The following is a 14,077-nucleotide window of genomic DNA, read 5'->3' as shown; positions in this document are numbered from 1 at the left end:
CACATTTCCGACTTATACGGCGGTGCGACGTTTACGGCGGAAAATACGGCATTTGGTTGATTTAAATAAAAATGTAATTGCCATCTTAACTTTGAAACTAAACATAGGAATACAATCGCATGAATGCAATATGATCAGACATAGCGGAAAGTATAATGGTGAGCATAAACTACAACAAATAGCTGATCATTTTAGTTTACTTAAAGATAGGGGGCTCATGTAATCCAAAATTGGGACTTAACATTTTAACTTTCATTGTAATATGTTAATATTTTCTGTGGCCTAGACTTATCTTTTAAAACCTAACATTTTTTTGTGTTCTCTGCTGGATGATTTTGTGTTTTGGTTCCAGCAGCTCCTGAGTTTAATACATATGAACTTCCCATTTGGCTTTTCTCCCCTTTGGTTTTAGGTACGAGAAATGGCTGCCACCACGCTCAGTGGCTTTCTTCAGTGCAATTTCTTGTCCATGGATGCCCCCATGCAGGGGCATTTTGAGGCTCTCTGCAAAACACGTCTGCCTAAGAAGAGGAAAAGAGAGCTTGGCTCTGTTGTGGACACCATTCCCTCTGCTGGTAGGACTCTCATCAGATCAGTAGTGAAATTTGTTTTTTATTCTGTTGACTTGTTTCAGCTGAATCTCTTGTGTTTTTGTAGACCTTGTGCGCCGCCATGCTGGTGTTCTTGGTCTGAGTGCCTGTATTCTCTCCAGTCCGTATGATGTTCCCACCTGGATGCCACAACTATTGATGGACTTGAGTGCCCACCTTAATGACACACAACCCATTGAAGTATATAGAATCACCTATAGCTGCTTCTTCATTGTCACATGTAGGAATCAAACACCCATAGTTCCCATTTTCTGCTTCTAGATGACTGTAAAGAAAACTCTGTCAAACTTCCGGCGGACTCATCACGACAACTGGCAGCAACACAAGCAGCAGTTCACAGATGATCAGTTGTTGGTCCTCACCGACCTGCTGGTTTCCCCGTGTTACTACGCCTAAAACCTGGTAAAGCATTTTGATTTGTACACTTGTGATCCTAATTTAAAGAACTTTCAATGCTGTAAACTGTTGCATAACACGGAATTAAGTATTTTTGCAGAGTGCTTCTTAATCCACCTTTTTATTGTTTTGTTTTTTTCCTTATGTCAGATTTCAAGAACCCAAGACTTCACACCTGCTTACACTGAACAGGCCAATTCCTGACCGAGTTAAAACCACGGCATCCTTGCAGAGCTGGGAGAAGAAGACAGGCACATCATGAATCTGTAGTGCGGCTCTCAAAAAGATCCAAACGTTCTGTGTTTGTGTATTTAACTCCTTTACTTTTCAACTATTCTTAATATTTAAGGATGAATAATGGCAGGGATGGACGGCCTGCAGTTTGTAACATTACTGTACAGAAGTTTATTTAATTTGTTTTTCTTTGTGGTTCGTTTGCCTGCATGTGCACAGGAATGTGTGTGTGTGTGTGCGTGTCTATAGGATGCTCGAAGGCATTCGCTGATATAACACAACATTTCTCAGGATCAAATCCACTCTGAGCCAACACAACTGGACTCTTTACCATCTTCAGGCAGTGAAGTGTTTGCTACTAGCCACAGAAAATTGACTATTAACCAATGGTCTCTAGGTCAGATTGAAATTTGCAACACACAATGTTTGTGTGGTTGTTTGATCTATATATGATCATGCATCATGTATGTATGTCATCTTACAGCAAATATGCACAAACTAATTTATTTATTTTTTTTGAAGTTCCGAGTTTTAACATTTTCATAGTTTATCTAAAAGTATGTTGATTGCGATGGAGCCTGCTCTCATCTAATTTTGCAACGAAAGGGAGAGTGCAACCTCCCCACTGTTGTGCTGTGTGATGCGTTTGCTGCAAGGACCTGAGTGTAGTTGGATCACAATGTCATGTGTCTCAGTGCAAGAAAAAAATGCCAAATTGCCTGTCCTTAGCTGGACCTCTCCCCTCAGATATTTGACCTTAGTGCAATGACATTAGGTTACTTCGGTTTGTTTTCCCCTGGTGACTGGAAACCAGTCTGAGCATCAAAGCATTTAGTACCTCACATGTAGTGTAGTGCCAAAACTGCAGTGAATCGTATTTTTTTTTTTTTTTTTTTTTTAGATTTTTCTGAGATAATAAATTGTTTATAACAAAACCAGCATTTCAGCGTTTTTCTTCCAAGTTCAGATATCTGAGCATAAAACAATGGTCTGTTTTTTTTTTGTCTATGATTTATTTACAAGTATTTGCCATGCACAATAACTGATATTTAATTGGTTCTGTAATTTTGAACGTATTTGCAAAAGGATGTTCTCATATCACCTAGTTGTCTGAACTGCTCCTTATTTTAGAAGTTATTTAACTTTGTTTTTAATCAAATCTATATGCCACTACTTGGGTTTAAACCTGCTTACAGGATGCTGGCCCTGCTTTAAATATGAAGACGTTCTGAACTCCGTCGCCTAGCAACCGCTGTTGGTGCTGCGTTTAAGGACGGTTGCGCAAACGGACAATAAATGATTCAACTAATTTAACCTAAACAGTGTAAAATTTCGTTTGCTGATCAATAAAAGGCAATTTGAGGCTCTAGAATTTCTCACGTGAATCTCGGGAAAAAAAAGGCTTTTTCCATTTAATTTTAACAGCTGTCACAGCCATGGTAAAGAAATACCTTCTTTTTTTCTTTTTTTTTTAACTTGATAAACATCTAGTTCTAGGGGTCTTTGTCAAACAGGTTGTTGCCTTTAATGCAGCGGTTATGCGCATGCGCAGAGACGTCGACGGTGACTTCATGCTTTTTTTTCAACGCACGTCCAGCCGCCGTCTGTCGCGCCTCCTGCCAGAATAGACTCAACCCATGTCCAAGAAAACGAGTCCGCTGCCGTCTATTTGCGCAGAACGTGCCATTTTTTGTTTATTTTTGCAAAAACACAAGGAGTCATTTATACCGACGAGCTGCCTTGCTGTGAAAGAAGCTGCAGCGGAGGACGTTTACTTTATCTTCTCAGAGCCGTGGTGCCTTCAAGGACTGTCGTATTGCTTTAAATAGAAGGGGCTGCAATTAGATCATGATGATGCACGACGAACGATCGATTACAGGTGGTGGTATATATTTTATCATTCTTAGTCTTTGTATCAAAGCAGCTTGCAGTTGAGGGAACCGGGATGTGCATGTGAGATTTCAGCTGTATGCTGGAAGGGTGTGGGGGAACTCAGGTTGTCTAATTGTCCAAAATCAGTGATGCATACTGTCTAATGTGCAAGCCAGCAGTTCATTTCCTTTCTTTTCACAATTAATAGAAAGTTAGCACTGCTTTGATTTTTATTGAATAAAATAAATGAAATCAAATGCACATTAACCAATAGCTGCCTTTGTGTCTTGTAGTCCTCTGCCAAGGCAGCAGCAATGGCGGACGCAGCAGATGCAGTGATCATCATGTACTCCTAATGCTAAAAATAATAACGGAGGAATCCATGTAACTTCTCCAACAATACGATGAACAACACTCTTTCACCACCTGAGCTAGTGGATGTGCCGAGACAGCAGAGCTTCAATGGCACCCCGGACGCACAGACCCCTTCAGGCTGGGCCGTGATCCACACAGCCACATTGACCTTTTGCTCCCTCCTCCTCATCTTCATCTTCTTCCTGGGCTCTTACGGCAACCTCGTGGTGTTCCTGTCCTTCTTCGACCCAGCGTTTCGCAAGTTCCGCACCAACTTTGACTTCATGATCCTCAACCTGTCTTTCTGCGACCTGTTCATCTGCTGTGTGACGGCCCCCATGTTTGCACTGGTGCTCTTCCTGGATGCAAGCGGTGGGGACGGCGTGTCGAAGGGTTTCTGCTTTGCCTTCCACTTGACCAGTTCGGGGTTCATCATCATGTCCCTGGAGACTGTAGCCGTCATTGCCTTGCACAGGCTTCGTATGGTTTTGGGGCAGCAGCCCAATCGCACCGCGTCCTTCCTCTGCACGTTGGCCCTCACCGCCCTGCTGTGGACGTCCAGCTTCACCATGGCCGCTCTCCTCACCATGCGAGCTTACCCACGTAGAGAAGGACCCTGCTTGCCGCACTTTGGTCTGGGAAGCGGACAGGCCAGAGTTGTGTTGTACGTTTACTTATCAGACTTTGCTTTTTGCGTCGCCGTGGTCTCTGCGTCCTATCTGATAATTGCCAGGACACTGAGGAAGAACGCTCAAGTGAGGAAATGTCCAATCATCAGTGTAGACGCCACATGCCCACCACCTCAACCCCCTCCCCCTTTGATTGCAGCCGGTTTCGAGAGCATGCAGTGCGCTGTTCAAGGCCCTTCTCTGTACCGTAACCAGACTTACAACAAACTGCAGAATGTAAAAGCACACTCTTGTGCCAACAGGCCCAGCCAGCCTACAGTTCCAGGGGCGGCCCAAGGAGCCACGTGCTGTCAGCTGGTCTCGTCCGTTAACTTGGCCACAGCAAAAGACTCCAAGGCAGTTGTCACCTGTGCAGTCATTGTGGTCTCTGTGCTGCTTTGCTGCCTTCCAATGGGAGCTTCACTGGCGCAGGACGTTTTGTCACCAAAAAGTAGCTTTTCCCACTACCAGTTTGAACTGTGCAGCTTTGTGTTAATTTTCCTCAAATCGGGCATCAATCCGTTCGTGTACTCGCGCAACAGCGCCGGCCTTCGTCGCCGCGTGCTGGGCTGCGTACAGTGGGCCGTGCTGGGCTTCTTTTGTTGCAAGCAAAAGACTCGGCTGCACGCGATGGGAAAGGGCAGCCTGGAGGTCAACCGCAATAAATCTTCCCACCACGAGACCAACTCGGCCTACGTGCTTTCGCCCAAGCCACCGAGGAGGCTGGTGGACCAAGCCTGTGGGCCCAGTCGCTCCAGGGACTGCAACAGTAGTCCGAGGGCCACAGGTGCCCGGAAACCTCGCCTCCCAAGCACGTCCACGCCAATGAACACCCGCATCGAGCCGTACTACAGTATATACAACAGCAGTCCCTCTGCGGGACCCAGTTCTCCCACCAGCCTGCAGCCGGTCAGCTCGCAGACATTTGCCTTTGCCAAGTCCTACGTAGCCATGCACTACCACACGCACCAAGACGCACTGCAAGACTTCGACAGCACCTCCGCGCACCAGATTCCCATTCCTTCAGTGTAATCCTTGAACTAAAAGGCTTAGGGCACCATGACTTTAAATCAAATGTGAATCAGAATAGGAAAATAACTTTATGAATATCTTTTATTTTACCAGAATGATAAGCTTTGACACTGAACCTAAGAAGGCAGTTGGTTTGAAAGGGTCTGATCCCAAACCTCAATTGCACTCGCTTTTTTTTCCTTCTACTAAAAGTCAAGTTTAGTGAAGTTTTAGGTTCGATATAATTCATGACGAGCACCTAACGTGACACGGCAGCTCCTAGTGGCACTCCTGGATCCTTTCTGGTTTAGGTTTGACATCCCTGGAACCAGCTGCTGCAGCATCAGGCTGAGATACCCGCACAAGTCCACTCATGACCTCCAGCGTCTGCACACGGATGGAGCGGCGCCAGTTTAGAAAAATGTATTTGTCAACTTCATACACTTTTTAACACAATAAATGTTCTGCAAGTTGCAGAGGGTTTTTGGCTTTATTTGACATTTGAACCCGTTTTTTTTTTTTTTTAATCAAAGCACGTGTTGCAACATGTTCGGATGCCAGTTCTTTGTGTTGCAGAATATCTTCATTCTTTTTAGGCAGGAATAAGGCAACAAAAGGTAAATGATTAAAAAGAAATCTGAGGAATCAAACTCTTGTTTTGAAACTCCATTTGCAGTATTGATTGCAGCTAGCATATTAGCAGTGCACTAGCATAGAAGAGTAATTTATCACAAAAATTGGGTTTCAAAAGTAGAAATTTTACCACTGGCTCCCTCTACTGGTCTTAAATTATCCCCCCAAACTTAACATTTCCACAAAGGTGATGACAACTATTTCTTAATTTGCCATGTAGAGCAATTTGTTTCCACAATGTCCTTAATTTTCATTCAACTTATTGACCTTGTGCAACACTACAAATCAAGTTCTATTTATTCTTTGCAGAAAAAATGTTTTTTACCCGTCATACAGCAGCGATGAAGTTCCCAGTGTGCATCTTGGTAAAACCACAGAATAACTCTTAACTGGACACACATTCTGTACATCCTACAAACTTCTGTGAAATCTGAATAAAAGCACGAACTTTCATTATTCCACAACAGCCTCTCATGCATAAGTTACACTCACTCGTGCTGTAAATTGACACATCTTGCTGCAGAACATTTTCCAACTTTGCTTTTACCTCTTCCCTGCAAGAAGCTCATCATTTCATAGCACATACACACGAAGAGAGTTGATTTCCCTGATGATTATTAATCCAATTCATCTGTCCTTGCAATGAACTCAAAGAATCATCTTAAAATCCAAGGCTCTGTTGGGCGAGTCCCTTTTCGTTCTTTGCTCGTCTGTTGGGGTCGACGTTTCACCGGTTCTGCTCCTAGGCTTCATGAAGTCCAGCCTTAGGATCAGTCAACCTCAGTTTAGGCTTTCAGCACGGTCTGCTTCCATTTAATGTGTCCGCTCATCACGCACCGCTGCCGTCATGAGATCTTAATCTAACTGGAGACTGACAGAAGTCCATGCTCGTCAGCTGTGTCCAGAATTCTGCATATTACAGGAGACTCAACCTAGGATAACAAATAAAAACATTCATCACCATCCATGCATACAGCCAGAGCAAGGTAATAGACTTGTAGTCTACTCCTTTTTTAATTTAAGGTATTTTCTGCCATTTATTCTTCACAGTTTGATTAATAAGTTTGAAAACTGCTCAGAGAACCATTCGCTCCTGTTAACACCATCTTCCACACGTTCTCCTTAAACTTGGCTACAATTACGGCACTTATATTTTTATTGATTTATTTTTGAACTGCTCAGTTTACCGTGTCTTGCATTTAGTGGTGCAGTCTGAATGTAAAGTTAGGTTTTAGTACACGATATATTAGACTCAAGTTATTGTGTGAACGTTTATGAAGCATTCACACTGTTGTGATCCATTTTTCTTTGCACGTTTTTCAGCATCTTTCTCGTTCCGCAATTTTTGTGCCATTTTAACAAATCATACATCAAAACGTTCAGCTCTTTCAGGAGAAGGGTGCTACGACTTTTGGTATTGGTGCAACTTTAGCTTGTTGAAATATTTAGCCTTTTCTGCCATTTTTTCCCTCAGAAAATCAATTGAGCTCATTTTACAACCTTCACATTTTTAGAACTGTTTACAACCTTTTACTGCTCCTTTTACATTTTGTTTTGGTTCAGCTTCTTTCAGTTTCCTTGTGCAAATTAAAAAAAAAAAGTGTCTACTTTCAGCTAATTTCAGCTTGTTATGCTCCTTTCAGCTTCTTTCTCCAAGTTTAAGCTTTTTCTGCTAGTTCAGCTACTATTTACTGGTAACTGTTTTTATGCCAATTTTAGCTTTTTCAGCTAATTCCATGTTTTTTGCACTCATTCAACTTTTTTCAGCCTAGTTCAGCAAAAATGTGCTCTCTCCACTTCCTTCTGATAATTTAAGCTTCTTTTGGAAAATTTTTGCTACTTTTAGGCTGTTTTTATGCTAATTTCAGCTTTTTTTCAGATAACATCAACATTTTAGTGCTCATTTCTGCTTCTTTCAGCCTAATTGGGTAAACGAGTTCTTTCAGCTTTCTTCTGCTAATTTAAGCTTGTTCTACCTTTTTAGCATTTTCCAGCTAATTTCAGCTGTTTTCAGATAAATTCAAGTTATTTTTGATAATTGCTGCTACTTTCAACGTTAACTTCTTTCTGTTAATTTCAGCTCCTTTCAGCTTTTTCTGCTATTTCAGCTGCTTTTTAGCTGTTCTGTGCTAAATTTAGCTTTTTCAACTAATTCCATTTGTTTTTTTAGCTCATTTCAGCTCCGTCCACTTTCTCCTAGTAGTTTAAGCATTTTTCTGCCTTTTCAGCTACTTTTCAGCAATTTTTTTTGCTAATTTCACAATTTTCATGATAATTTCTGTTCATTTAAATCTAATTTAGCAAATATGTTCTTTCTGCTTTCTTTTACTAACTTTAAGCTTGTTCAATTTCAGCTACATTTCGGCATGTTTTTAGCTAATTTCAGCTGCTTTTCAGCAACTTCTTCAGCAATAAACATTCACACTGCATTTTCGCAGGAAATGCAATTTCCCTTGTTATTATCATTATTAACTTCACTAACCCTAACCTAACAAAATATTATAGAATAATGGCAAATAACCCAAGTGGCATAATTGAATGCAATGATAAATAGATGGCTTATGATCAAGATATGCTCCAGTGACAACACTTTTCACACAAAAATCAATGAACTGTATTTTTCCAGTTTATTATAATTTTATAGGTAATTATCTCAAACATCTTCGTGATGGGCTTTATGTTTCTCATATGTTTGCATATTCTCAGACTCAATAGTGAAGCAGATAAATTAAAAGGTTTAACTCTAATTATCTACATCAATCCCAATGGTTATGATGAACATAACTACAGATTGTGTCTGCAAGAACCACATTTTGGTCCCCCTGATTCCTTCGCTAAATGTGATTAAAGTGCCCTAATTTTGCATCTAAAGAATCGAACCAATTATTAGAAACTTCATAAACAAAAAGAGAAGCGTTCACTAAACCCCAGGATTAAGAATAATCCTATTTACTACAACCCTAATGAGATGTGTGAAAGCCAGGAGCGAACAAGCACGTTACGTAACCCGTCATCAGGATCATGATCCCCCAGATCTCCTTACTCAAACTAGGCAGGACTCAAACTGCACATGCTCCATTTCAGCGACAGTGGCTCAGTTAACTTACCCCGAGGATGTACTGACAAGTTTGAGGCTCCAGCATGTAGATGGTGACAGCGTGTGGAGACTCAGACTCTTTACACCTGAGAAAAGAGAACGTTAGTGAATCAAAAAGGAAACGCGAGGTTATTATGTTAGTCACGTCGACATCATCGTGTTCACTCACTTGAGCTTCACGATGACCTGTCTGGGCTTTCCTGTCAGATCACACACATCCCCGTGACCATAGAAATGGGAAACCCACCTATTAGAGTGCAACAAGGGGCACGGTGAGCTTAATTTGCAACCAGGTTGGTATGCATTTCAACTGAACGACTTACTTGACTTTCTGAACTCCGTCATCTTTGAGCTGGAGGGATCGGGCAGAGTTCTTCTTGGTCCAGTCAATGTGCTCCTCTGCATTCCAGTTCCCCACCACCACGATGTTCTTCCCTTGCTCTTTGTCCTGGAACACAGATGGATGTTTTATTCTAAAAACAAATATTCTAAGTGAAAATAAACTTACCACTTGTGCACAATGAGATATCTTACATTTTACTGAAAGTATAGTGCATTAGAGCCTCGTTTTCAAGGTTGAAAAATTAAACTGAGATTATGGATATATGATATTATCAGCATGGTATCGGTATCAGCCAATATTAGAGATACAGTTAAATATCAGACATCGGCCATTCCATCAAAATAACTCTTCCAAAGGTGCTGTTATATATATATATATATATATATATATATATTTATATATATATATATATATATATATATTTATATAGATGATAAGGTGCTGTTTTTGTATGACTGTTCCAGTGTTGTCGTTGTGTTAGAGAGAGTAAATGTCATGAATAAATTTAACATTAAACATAATCCAAGTTGAAGTGTTGCATCATTTTCAGCCCCTTTTTGGCATCTGCATGTGGTAACAGGCCAAATTGACAAAGACCATGCAGAATAATGTAGTATTTTAATTCCACAGCAGAGAAAGCTGTGTAGTCTCTGTAAGTAGGTCTAGAGAAAAAAAAAAAAAAAAAAATCAATATTGGTATTGGTCAAATAAGTTTTAATATATTGGCATATCAGATATCGGCCAAAAATCCAACATCGTGCATCTCTAACTGAGATGTTTATTAATTCTCAAGAGACAGGACTCTTTACCTCGTGGTACTGATGGACATGTTTCCCGTAACAGAATTCGTATTTCCACCATCCTACACCCTGAAACATAAACATGAAGAGCATTTTACATCATGAAACAGTTTTGGAAATGATGCTCGTGTGTTGAAAACAAACAGGCCTCACTCCGTGCAGACAATAAGAGCCACTGAGGAACTCTTTGATCAGCTGGTTGTCAGTCAAGCGTGAGATGTGAGTGGTGCCCACGGTGACCTGAACCTGCCCTCCGACACTCATGGGTTTGTTAGTGGAGGTGAAGGCTTCCTCTCTAACTGGCGACGTTTCCTCCTGATAAATTTCACAGATAAAAGTGAGCGATGTGTCACTTAGGGAAAATAAAAAATGGCAGCGATTTTTCTTCTTCGTCTCACCTCTCTGGTGTCGGTGCTGAAAGGCGGTTTAAGCTGCTCCTCTTGCTCCTTGTCCAACTGGGTGAGCCTCTGAGGCTGCAGAGGGGAGCCCTCCAGAGCCTGGCAGAAGATGGCGTTCACCGGAGACGACTTGAACCTGCAAGAAAATGTGGATATAATAAACTAGCATTCCTTGAAGGGATGCAGATCACCTGCCGAAGTTTTAAATGTTTCTTTTTGAATGATCTGCGGACAGTCAGCATGTACTGATGACGTCGTCCTGCTACCACCAGAGTGGATTTCAGCTCAGTATCTGTAAAATTAACAAAGTTAGAGCCAGTTTTGTGTTTGCTAAGGTCAATTAGCTGCGATGGCCATAGCATGTGTTATGGATGACTCTCAGCTACTACCACATCTAATTTGATCTCAATACTTATAAAACTGTTTGAAGTTTGAGGAACATTTGCGTTTGCTAAAATGGATTACTGTATTTTCAGGCGTATAAGTCATTTATTATGCGTCATCGCTGACCCGTCGTGTTTCTTACCAACCAACCATCCATCCATACCAACCAACCATCCATCCATTGCGGCCAAAGCCACAAGCTCTCCAATGTTCCTCCGCCTGCACCAGCTGAGTGAAGCGAGCACGCACGGGAGGACTCGCTGTTGCAGTTCTTCGAAATTTAAAGCGTCAGCCAAAAATTGCGTTATGAATATGGAAAAGAAAAACGTAAGTAAGTCGCTTCGGCATATAAGTGACAGGACTGACAAATCTATGCAAAAAAACTGTGACTTATACGCTGGAAAATACAGTAACTGTGGCAGCCATCTTGAATTGAGTTCACCAAGTCAACTAGTGGAAGATGTGTCGTATTTTTCGGGAATATAAGGCGCACCGGATTATAAGGTGCATTAAGTGAAACAAAACAGTCGGATAAGTCAAACTTTATTCAACTCATTCACGATAGCCACATCAAATTGTTTCGAGGTGAGTAAGCACAACCAGAATTAATACATAAAGCGTTGATTTATGAGAAAATTAAAGGATTTTAAGTGCACCAAATAGTCTGAAAAATATGGTATATCCAGTGATTAAGTTCTGAGCCTTTCAATAAAATCTCAGAGATATTTTCCAAACAGACAGAAAAGTGAACACCAAGTTAACTTTCATGTTCAGTGAATCACTTTAAATCATATTCACAACACTTCCGATGTATTTCTAAGCGTGTTCCTTTTCATGGATCTACCTGTACTTGGGGTGCGCGCAGAGCAGTGGTGTCAGCACCACGACCTCATATTCGCACGTGGTGACCTCCGCCACAGACAAGATCTCATGCTTGGCCTCCGGGTGACAGACGTACAGCACGGACGTGGAGCGCGGCTCGTTCTGCTTCAACACGCATGGGGTCCCGTTGCCCATCACCATTGAGTAGTACGGGGTCAGCTGGCCTTCAATGTTTTTCGTGGGCACCTAAAAACCAAACGAGAATAAAACTTCTTTAAAAAAAAAAAAAAAAAAAAAGCTTATAAATAGTCTTGTCAATTTCTGGTTGCTTACTTAAGCGTTTCAGTATCATACTTACTTCTGCTGGTGCTGCTTTGACTTTTTCTTTCTCTTCAGCTGGATCTGGAAAAACAACGATGCTGCTTTAAAATTCAAATTGTGCAAATAAAGTATCAGAGTGTCCCATATAAGCTTACCAGCATCTGCTGACAGGCTCATCTCTGCCCTATTTCCCAGGAAATACTCTTGAACATTAATTTTCTGCAGAAACATACATGAAAACCTTCAGCTCACACTGATCAGGCTTTTGTTCATGACATCTGGGTCTTATCACTCGACACACTGACCTGTCCAGTCTCCTTCTCTTCATGAAACTGCCTTACATGCTTCCCATGGCACACCTCGTATGTCCAGTATGACTCAATCTGCAGCATTTGCAAATGAAAAGTTCTTTTTTTTTTTTTTTTAAAGTGAGCTCAATCAGCTTTTCTCAAAAAGAAGGCAGACACAAGTTTTCAGTCTTGGTCTGCTACTGATGCATGAACAGTTCTAGTTTCAGGCCTCACCCTGTAGGAGCAGCTGCTGCGTTTGAACAGTGGATCCAGCAGTTCACCTGGACTGGGCCCGGTGTACCCTTTCTTATCCCCCTGAAACATTGAGACAAACGCAGGAAGAGTAAGGCATGAAACAAACGTTAATGAGCTCCAAAGCTATCACCGTATTATATTTAGGAATGAATTAGCAGAACAGTGTATTGGTCACTGGATGCATGTATTGCAACACAAACAAAGTGGTTCATCTGTTTGGCTTCTCACAATTTCTATATTATCAGATTTGTTCTGACTTTTAGAAACAGCACAGATTATTATTATTTTTTTTTGTCGTTACTGGACACCGTTTTAAAATGTGATTAAACCTTGAACCCCGTTGACAGGGATTCTCTTGTGTTTGTGAATCCAGCTCACTCACATGTCATTACACGTAAAAGTCAAACTCAACTTGAACCAACTAGTAGTTTAGAAGAGTTGTGTTGTTTGTGTCTTTATTAAAAGAATGCTGATTCTACATGCACAGCATTCATTATGAGCAAGTCAACCTTCTGGAACTGCGTTGACTTTCATGGATCTGAGGAATATTTCTGACATTACAGACAGAAAAATGCTACCGTGTTGGTTGAAATACTTTAGTTTGATTGTTTTGTAATTTTAATGGAGCTCTGTTAATGTTAATATTAATAGGGAGGCTGTTATTGCTCACCTCTTCTTCTGATGCCAGTGAAGGCAGCAAGCATTTGTACTTCTCCTTTTCTGTCGTTGTCATAATGACGAAGTCATCTTCTTTGTAAAGTGCACCTGAAGTTGGCTGGAAAGCAGAGACAAGCAGAAAAAAAAGATAAAACTCTTACAGTTTATAATAAAGTCGCCAACGACTCCACAGCCTTTATAACAGCCTGACAGGAGCAGTGTTACAGAGTAGGAACAGCGTTACTAAAACAAGAAACATACCAGTGTTAATTCAGCCCCTGGCCAGGTGATTTTAAAAAGAATTTCGTCTGTGAAGGAAGGAGAACCTCCTCTGTTTGCGGAGACGCCGCTGCAAACCTCCAGCAGCCCTCCGATAAACACCAGCAGCAGCCCGGCCATGAGCTCTCCTGTCCGGCTGCTCAGCTCCTGCAGCCCGCTCCTCGTTCTCGGTAAAAAAGCCTCTTCACCTCCCACTCACACCTGCAGCACAAACGACTCGAAATATACTTTAAAAGTCCGGTCTGACCCACGTAGGACATGCCCGTAAAAGGCGGATGTCAACACGTCGGTAGAAACAGGAAGTGAGCTGTCCGGTTGCCACGTCGTGTTAGAATTACGAGTTAGAATTTATTAGCGCCCCCTGGTGGCTATTTTGGTGCATTACATATATTTTTATTATTATAGTATTATAGTTATTGTTGTTATTAACATGGTTATTATCATTATTATTATTATATTTATTTATTTATTTATTTATTTATTTACTAAAACTACAACATATATGTTTTATTTTGAAATTAAATTAAAGCAGAACTTGATATTTTATTATCCTGCTGCATGCGCAATAATCCAGGAAGAAAAATCTAAAAAAGTTAAGTCTGGTCCTCTGGTCGGGTTCATATTTTATCATTTAAAACCCTAAAAAAAAAGA

General features: G+C 41.2%; 3 protein-coding genes across 3 annotated transcripts in view; 2 read left to right on the top strand and 1 right to left on the bottom strand.

Moving 5' to 3' along the window:
* Nucleotides 1-1,365, top strand: part of psme4a (proteasome activator subunit 4a) — a 28,982-nt gene extending 27,617 nt beyond the window's left edge. Inside the window, exons 44-47 of the mRNA XM_037678694.1 lie at nucleotides 413-575; nucleotides 658-791; nucleotides 873-1,013; nucleotides 1,158-1,365. Of these exons, the coding sequence (XP_037534622.1) occupies nucleotides 413-575; nucleotides 658-791; nucleotides 873-1,007 (432 nt within the window). The 3' untranslated portion in view covers nucleotides 1,008-1,013; nucleotides 1,158-1,365. The remainder of the gene's footprint in view (nucleotides 1-412; nucleotides 576-657; nucleotides 792-872; nucleotides 1,014-1,157) is intronic.
* A 2,125-nt stretch (nucleotides 1,366-3,490) lies between these two features.
* gpr75 (G protein-coupled receptor 75) lies at nucleotides 3,491-5,254 on the top strand. The gene has a single exon (XM_037685165.1). It carries the CDS (start codon nucleotides 3,518-3,520, stop codon nucleotides 5,165-5,167), a length of 1,650 nt encoding a protein of 549 aa, XP_037541093.1. The 5' UTR covers nucleotides 3,491-3,517; the 3' UTR covers nucleotides 5,168-5,254.
* An 804-nt stretch (nucleotides 5,255-6,058) lies between these two features.
* erlec1 (endoplasmic reticulum lectin 1) lies at nucleotides 6,059-13,723 on the bottom strand. The gene is made up of 14 exons (XM_037685154.1): nucleotides 13,408-13,723; nucleotides 13,160-13,264; nucleotides 12,469-12,549; nucleotides 12,250-12,327; nucleotides 12,100-12,163; nucleotides 11,982-12,025; nucleotides 11,646-11,869; nucleotides 10,418-10,553; nucleotides 10,173-10,334; nucleotides 10,029-10,088; nucleotides 9,200-9,324; nucleotides 9,046-9,123; nucleotides 8,887-8,962; nucleotides 6,059-6,711 (listed from the first exon to the last, which is right to left on the bottom strand). Exons 1-14 carry the CDS (start codon nucleotides 13,543-13,545, stop codon nucleotides 6,640-6,642), a joined length of 1,443 nt encoding a protein of 480 aa, XP_037541082.1. The 5' UTR covers nucleotides 13,546-13,723; the 3' UTR covers nucleotides 6,059-6,639.
* Between the last annotated feature and the right edge of the window lie 354 nt (nucleotides 13,724-14,077).

Source organism: Nematolebias whitei, chromosome 1, assembly GCF_014905685.2.
Source record: "Nematolebias whitei isolate Nwh7 chromosome 1, NemWhi1, whole genome shotgun sequence".
NCBI classification, from domain to species: Eukaryota; Metazoa; Chordata; class Actinopteri; order Cyprinodontiformes; family Rivulidae; genus Nematolebias; species Nematolebias whitei.
Note: the sequence above shows the minus strand (reverse complement) of the source record. Positions and strands in the feature narration are given on the sequence as shown.

Excerpts from the sequence above, each read along its gene's own strand:
- gpr75 (XM_037685165.1), top strand. The coding sequence starts at position 3,518 with ATGAACAACACTCTTTCACCACCTGAGCTAGTGGATGTGCCGAGACAG.
- erlec1 (XM_037685154.1), bottom strand. The coding sequence starts at position 13,545 with ATGGCCGGGCTGCTGCTGGTGTTTATCGGAGGGCTGCTGGAGGTTTGC. Across the intron at positions 13,265-13,407 it reads CAGGGGCTGAATTAACACTG|CCAACTTCAGGTGCACTTTA; the intron begins GTATGTTTCTTG and ends TCTGCTTTCCAG. Across the intron at positions 10,335-10,417 it reads TCAGCACCGACACCAGAGAG|GAGGAAACGTCGCCAGTTAG; the intron begins GTGAGACGAAGA and ends GAAATTTATCAG.